Source organism: Choloepus didactylus, chromosome X (genome assembly GCF_015220235.1).
Source record: "Choloepus didactylus isolate mChoDid1 chromosome X, mChoDid1.pri, whole genome shotgun sequence".
Classification (NCBI taxonomy): Eukaryota; Metazoa; Chordata; class Mammalia; order Pilosa; family Megalonychidae; genus Choloepus; species Choloepus didactylus.
This window is the reverse complement of record NC_051334.1, coordinates 73,426,322-73,434,227: the sequence shown is the minus strand read 5'-3', so window position 1 is coordinate 73,434,227 and position 7,906 is coordinate 73,426,322. Positions and strand designations below refer to the sequence as shown.

The 7,906-nt window shown below is 44.3% G+C and overlaps 1 protein-coding gene across 1 annotated transcript; it reads right to left on the bottom strand.

Moving 5' to 3' along the window:
• Window positions 1-1,627: 1,627 nt before the first annotated feature.
• Window positions 1,628-2,503, bottom strand: OTUD6A (OTU deubiquitinase 6A). Its single transcript, XM_037820724.1, has one exon. It carries the CDS (start codon window positions 2,501-2,503, stop codon window positions 1,628-1,630), a length of 876 nt encoding a protein of 291 aa, XP_037676652.1.
• Between the last annotated feature and the right edge of the window lie 5,403 nt (window positions 2,504-7,906).

Sequence of the window (7,906 nt, the reverse complement as noted above, 5' to 3'; positions counted from 1 at the left end):
CTATGTCCCAGACCCCATGCAGCCCCCATCACACCCAAGCCAGGCCTATTCCCTGTTCCCCAGGCAGGCCTCCTTCCTCAGCATGTGCCCCCCTCTCAGACTATGCCCCTTTCCCAGCTTGTTCCCCTTTTCCCTGCAATGTCCCATTCATCCTCCTAGGCTGCCTCCTTCCCCAATTTGCACCGTCCTTCCCAGCCAGGCCCCCTCTTTAGCTCACATCTTCCTTCTTGGCCTATGCCCCCTCCTATAGCCTGTTCCCTCTTCCTTCCCAACCCATACTTTCTGCCCTAGCCAGTGCTCCCAAATACCTGCTTTGCTTAGGGCTATCCTCTTCTCAGCCAGCTGATCCATGCACAAACTTACCTGATTCACACAGTCACACAAGGAAATGTCTGGCAGAATGCCCACAGTCGAATTTGAAAACATTCCCAAAGACAACACAGTGGCACTTTTTTCCCTGCTCCAATCTAGCCCTGGATTGGCAAGTTATTTGGGAGCAGGAGCTCTGGTTTTGCGTGTGTGTCTGTGTGTGTGTTTTGGTAGGCCACAATGAGAACATCCTTAAATGAAACCATTTCATGGTATTTTTCACTGAGTGAAACACCGACATCTAGATAAAGTTCCTCCCTAAATCCTCCCCTGGGAAACACTCCACTCCCTGCCACCACCAAGACCTCAGGCTCACTCCTCCTCCCCAAAGCCTCAACTCCCTAGCCCCCTCCTTAACCCTCTAGGAGTGCTCTGCTGAAGTAGATTCTGGGATACAAACTTTATGACCAAGTCAGCTACTCACAAATAGAGAAGTAGGCATGTTTAAAATGCTTTTATTTTTGTTTAAACAAATCACATTAAAAAATTTTTTTGAAATTACGGCTTTTAATTTATTTTAGAGCACTCAGAATGTACAAAGAATTTTAAAATTCAATTTAACCTCATGAACAACAAGATTAGAAGATTAAACTTTTAAAACTTGGTTTGCCGCACATCACTTACTTTCATTACTCTTTTGGCAAATTCAAAACATCAACAAGTCTCAAATATCAACAAAAGTATACTGCTAGCTCCTTTTTTTTTTTTTTTTGGCCTCATACCGGTTGTAAATACAACAAAACGGACCAACTACACGAATACTTTTTAGTACTTTTTAAGTCTGTCTTTAATACTCTTCTGTCTCTCAGAATTAGGGGACGTTTCACACTTAATACTGATTGCAAATATAACAAAATGGATCCACTACTTGAATAAAGCCATACCCTTTCTTCTCTCCATGAATAAAGGAAACTTACTAAGTTCGGATCTTCGCCCCTTACAGTAACTTAAGCTATCTCTCAGGTTTTCTATTTTTGCCTCATACCCAGTTGCAGACAGAACAAAATGATCAACAACTTGAATAAGTCTTATCCTATTCCTATTAAAGATCTTTCCTATCTTCAACAAAGAAAATTTAACTAAGTTCAGACCTCTTACACTTTATAGTAAACCTTATTTAGCTTAGCTACATGAAAGAAGAAAAATCAAGACAAAAGCAAACACGCAAGCAAACAACCTTCAGCCCACTGAGGAGACGCGGCGGCGGCGGCGGCGGCGGCGACCTGGGCTCTAGCAGCGACAGCGTGGCGGATGGGGCCTAGAAGAGGCGTGGTGCCGCGCCTCCGACGGCGCCCGCTTGGAGCGGCTTCACTGAGTTGTAGTGCTCCCCGAGGTTGCAGGAGTATTGCAGGTAGACCAGGGTGAGCGGCTTCTTCTTGTACTCCTCCCCGACGACCACAATGGGCGAATCGGCCTGGATCACCTCGATGGGGGTCTTCAGGACGTGAGACAGGGCCCTCAGCTCGAGCTGGCCTCCCCATGACGCGCTGCGCACGATGTTGTGGCAGTAGCTCACGAAGTCCTCGCGGCTATAGGGGTTGCAGGTTTCGGGGTCGCTGAAGAAGGGCAGGAAGTCGTCGATGTGCTTCCTCATGTACTCGGAGGTGCGGCTCCGCAGGCTCTCCACGGTCACGGAGAACACCAGCTGGTCTTGGATGGCGCGGTACATGCAGTGGCCATCAGCCGGGATAGCCTTCATCTCCAGATTCTTAGCCCCTAGGATGACGGACAGCTTCTCCTCCTCCTCGCGGCGGTAGCTGGCCAGGTACTCCATCTCGGCCTTGGCGATCCTCTCCTGGTGCTCTCTTTCGAGGGACACCCTTCTTTCGCGCCTTCTCTGTGCCCGGGAGAGGTGGGGAGGCTGGTTCTCGAGATCCATTTTGGCGAGATCTTCAGTGACAGTATCGACGTTGCTGTTGTCAGGGAAGCTCTCGCTGAACTTCTCCAGCTCCTGGAGGTGCTTCTGATCCATCTCGGCTTCAAGGCGAGCCACATCTAGGAGCAACTGCTTTCTTTTTTTCTTGTCGTTCTCGGGGACCGAGTTCTTCATGCCCTGGATGCGGGCCTGCAGCTCTTTCTTCTCGCGGTGGTGGCGCCGGATCATCCGCTGACGCTCACTCTTCAGATCATCCATGGCGTCTAACGGAATCGAAGTTTGGTGGCAACAACAGCCAAATTAACAGCTCAAGCGCCGGAAGAGGCCACACATCCTCAGCTTGCCCTAACCTAGGCGCTCTGGTTGCCTCACCCGCTGGTCGCCCTCACTCTGTCCTCGAGCCTCTCTGCCATTGGCCACTGTCTCCATGGCCACGCCCCCCAGCTCTCTCTGCCATTGGGCAGCCCTGAACACGCCCCCATGAGACCGTGTAGCAACAGGTGCTTCCGGTTTTAGCGGGATTCAAATTCTGCGGTTATGTTTCCCGCTTACGCACAGCATGTCCAGCAACTGAGTTTGCAGGACTTTTCAGCCACTGTTACCCCCTATTTCTGTTTCCAAGTCTGCACAGAACGCACACAGGGGCATGCTCAAGAGTCATGTGAAAAATACTATTCCACCAGCTGAATGCACTCTGAAACGGCACTTGGCATTGCTCCTAGTGTTAAGGAGACAATGTGGCTTTCTCCAGTTTTTCAGGTCCTTTACCTGGTGAGCCCTTAATCTATGTGGATCGGAACCAAAACATAACTTTAACGTTACAGGGAACACAGAGTCCTTTCAGTTTAGGCCTCATATCCACCCTGTCCCATCTCAAGTCTAAAAAGGCAACAGCTGCCACTCACACCACAACTAAGCTGACCTCTTGGGTTGTGCCAACAGAATGCACCTACACGAACTCCCCCCCTTATCCTGGGCCCCCAGCTCCCAAAATGGACTCCCCAGGATGCCCGATGACACATCTTAGGCAGCGTTCAAAATGTCACTTTTTCTGACTTAAAAAAAAAAATCTCTGAAAGTTCTTTTTTAAAAAAACCCAGGCTCCTTAAAATGTGCTCTCATTCTGCTGTGTGCCCCCCCACACCCCTAACTTGCTCACCTGAATCCTGAATCCAAAAGCAGAAAGGCCCTTCTAGATCAACCCCCGCCCCACTTATTACAAATGAAGAAATTCTTGCCCAGTGTCACACAAAGTTCTGAGCCTCAAAATCAGGTCTTTTGATGGACAATCCATTGCCTTTTTTTTTTTTTTTGGCTACACCAGTCAGCCAGTGCTCAGGAGACCACTTACTGATCTCCTCCAACCATTAAAAGTATCCATTTAGCATGGTTGCTCTTACCCTCTTCTTAGGAGGGAGGTGTGGCCATAGTAAAGAAATGCTGTTTGGACCTGGTAATCTCACCAGGGAAGATACCTATATATAAAATTTTGCATATTATATGGCTTTGGATTTTTTTTAAAATATGGTTCTGAGCTTACTAGTGGCTAAAACTGAGTGAGGAATATTATTAGTTTAAACTCTATGTGCCCTAATAGAAAGCAGATAACAAAAGAGACCAGCTGCTTAGGTAAAGCACAGCTTTTTCCTATTATGAAAAAGACAAAATTTCTCTCTCAGATCCTGATAAAGGGTTTGTTTGTAGTGATGCCTTGGCAACATCCCTACAGGAAGAGCAACAGTGACTTGCACCCAACTATTCCTTCTAAGGTCTCGATGACTGGTCCACAGCTTGGGGCCCCGTATGGTCAGCAAGATGGATCCGAACAGAGGTCTGGCAATGGGACCCAGGGACAAGTCCTGTTGGCAATCAGGATAGATCCAAGGTTAGTTATGGGCCATTTCTCAACCTCTAGAAACTGATCTTCTTCTTCCTTGTTTTGAGATCAATTTTTAAAATTAAATGTTTTTATTTTGAGATACTTATAGATTCATATGCAGTTTAAGAAATAATATAGAGAGATCTCATGTACTCTGTACCCGGTTTCCCCCAATAGTAACATCTTGAAAAATTATCGTACATATATATATATATAGTACTTATATAGCACAAAATACAGTACATATATAATTATAATACAATATTACAACCAGGATATTGCTATTAATACAATTAAAATACAGAACAGTTTCATCCCCACAGGGATCCCTCCTGCTTCCCTTTAATAGCCACACCCACTTCCCTTCCACCCCCATCCCCTCCTTCAGTCTTGTAACCACTATTGCTGTTCCCCATTTCTATAGTTTTGCCATTCTAAGAATGATATAAAACTGGAATCAGACAGTATGTAAACTTTTGAGATTAGCATTTTCTCTCAGCCTAATTCCCTTGGAGGTCCATACGAGTTGTTGCATCTTATTGCCATGTAGCACTTCATCCTATGGATGAACTACACCTTTACCTGTTGAAGGATATCAGGGTTGTCCCTAGTTTTTGGCTATTACAATTAAAGCTGCTATAAATATTTCTGTACAGCTGTTTGCTTGAGTCTTCATTTCTCTGGGATAAATGCTCAGGAGTGCAATTGTTGGGTCATATTGTACACATATGCTTGGTTTTTCTAAGAACCTGACAAAGGCTATGGGATCAGCATGCAAAAATCATTAGTTTCCTGTACACAAGTAATGAGCAATGGGAGGAGGAAATCAAGAAAAAAAATTCCATTTACAATAGCAACCAAAAGAATCAAGTATTTAGGAATAAACTTAACCAAGACCACAAAAGACCTATATAGAGAAAACTATAAGAAACTGCTAAAAGAAATCAAACAGGGCCTTAAACATGGAAGAACATACCATTTTTATGGATTGGAAGACTAAACATAGTTAAGATGTCAATTCTACCTAAACTGACTTACAGATTCAATGCAATACCAACTAAAATCCCATCAACTTATTTTGCAGAAATAGAAAAACCAGTAAGCAAATTTATTTGGAAGGGTAGGAGCCCTGAATAGCCAAAAATATCTTGAGAGAGAGGAAGGCAGTGGGAGGTCTCTCACTAACTGACTTTGAAGCACACTACAAAGCTACAGTGCTCAAAACAGCATGGTGCTGGCATAAAGATATACTGACCAACAGAATCAAATTGAGTGTTCAGAAATAGACTCTCTCATCTACGGACATTTGATCTTTGATAAGGCAATCAAGTCAAAGCAACTGGAACAGAGCAGCCTCTTCAATAAATGGTGTTTGGAGAACTGGATGTCCATATCCAAAAGGGTGAAAGAAGACTCCTATCTCACACCTTATACAAAAATTAACTCAAAATGGATTAAAGATCTAAACATTAGTGCTACAATCATAAGGCTTTTAGAAGAAAATGTAAGGAAATATCTTAAAGACCTAGTGATAGGAGATGGCTTCCTAGACCTTACACCCAAAGCATGAGCAATCAAAGAAGAAATAGATAAATGGGATCTCCTCAAAATTAAACACTTTTGTACATCAAAGGACTTTGTCAGAAAAGTGAACAGACAACCTACGCAATGGGAGACAGTATTCGGTAACCACATATCAGATAAAGGTTTAATATCCAGAATATATAAAGAAATCCTACAATTCAACCAGAGAAAAACAAACAACCCAATTTAAAAATGGGCAAAAGACATGGAAAGACACTTTTCTGAAAAGGAAATACAAATGGCTCAAAAACATATGAAAAATGTTCAATTTCAATGGCTATCAGGGAAATGCAAATCAAAATCATAATGAGACATCATCTCACACCTACTAGAATGGCCATTATCCAAAAAAACAGAACATTACAAGTTCTAGAGAGGATGTGGAGAAAGAGGCACACTTATCCACTGTTGATGGGAATGTACAATGGTGCAGCCACTCTGGAAGGCAGTATGCCCGTTCCTCAGGAAGCTAAGTATAGAACTGCCATATGACCCAGCAATTCCATTACTAGGTATATGTTCTAGTTTGCTAATGCTGCTGGAATGCAAAACACCAGAGACAGATTGGCTTTTATAAAAGAGGGTTTATTTGGTTACACAGTTACAGTCTTAAGACCATGAAGTGTCCAAGGTGACACATCAGCAATTGGGTACCTTCACTGGATGATGGCCAATGGTGTCCAGAGAACCTCTGTTAGCTGGGAAGGCACATGGCTGGCATCTGCTCCAAAGTTCTGAGTTCAAAATGGCTTTCCTAGAGGAACCTAAGATGTCATCTAGGTGAGACAGGGCAAAAAAACACCTCTGTGAAAAATACTAGATAAAAACCAGAAAGTCAACCAGAATACCACTTCCAGTGATGCACCAGCTGGACAAGGTCTGCTAAACCACAAGGAACATGCACTTGGTAAAACCGGGAGTCTGCATTCTGAAACGGGTGAGTATGCCAGCTGAAAGACCCGCAGCCATGCTGCGGTATGGGGAAACTGCAGGTTGGCGTTTGAAGATGGACTAGTTCTTTCTAAAAACAAACAAACAAACAAACAAAAAAACCCGGGAGTGGCTGCAGATATGGCAGTGAGAACTGCTCAGTGAAGCACTGCAGGAGCGGGCTGTAGCCAATGCCTTGGTGTCTGGCATGGAGGATAGCCCTCCCCACACCTGCTGCTGATTGTCCTGGGGCCAGAGGGACAGAGGGGAGAGCCAAAAGGAGAAAGAAACAGCGCCCCTTGCAGCTGGCTTCCCAGTGTGCTGGTGACACACCTGCCCGGGACAGTGGACAGTGGCCTTGGGTGCACCCACAGCTAGTTGTCCCAGAGCTGGGAAGGTGGAGCTGTGTGAAGGGGGGGTTGAGACACCCCATTCAGACATTTTTGCACCAGGCTGGGAGCGCCCCTGCACGGCCCAGCAGCCCGGGGCTTCTCTTGAGGGAAGGCATGCACTTGTGACATAGCACAGATTTCCCTCAGCAGAGGTCCTGGAAGATCACAGCTATCAATCAAAGCAAATGCCAAGAGGCCAAAAACAACAGAAAATCTTAAAGCATTTGCTAAAACCAGATGATACGGAGAACCCAATCCCAAACACGCATATCAAATGATCAGAAGAGTCACAGTACTTGGCACAATTAATCAAAGGACTACAATCAAAGAATGAGAGCATGGCACAGGATATGAAGGACATGAAGAAGAACATGGCACAGGATATAAAGGGCATGAAGAAGACCCTAGAATAGCATGAAGAAGAAATTGCAAGAGTAAATAAAAAAATAGAAGGTCTTACAGAAATAAAATAAATGGTTGGCCAAATTAAAAAGACTCTGGATGCTCATAATACAAGATTAGAGGAAGTTGAACAACAACTCAGCTTCCTCAAGGACCACAGAACAGAAAATGAAAGAACAAAAGAAAGAATGGAGAAAAAAATAAAAAAAATCAAAAAGGATCTCAGGGATATGAGAAATAAAATAAAACGTCCAAATTTAAGACTCATTGGTGTCCCAGAAGGGGAAGAGAAGGGTAAAGGTCTAGAAAGAGTATTCAAAGAAATTGTTGGGGAAAACTTCCCAAACCTTCTACGCAATATAAATACACAAAGCATAAATGCCCAGCGAACTCCAAATAGAATAAATCCAAATAAACCTACTCCAAGACATATTCTGATCAGACTGTCAAATACTGAAGAGAAGGAGCAAGTTC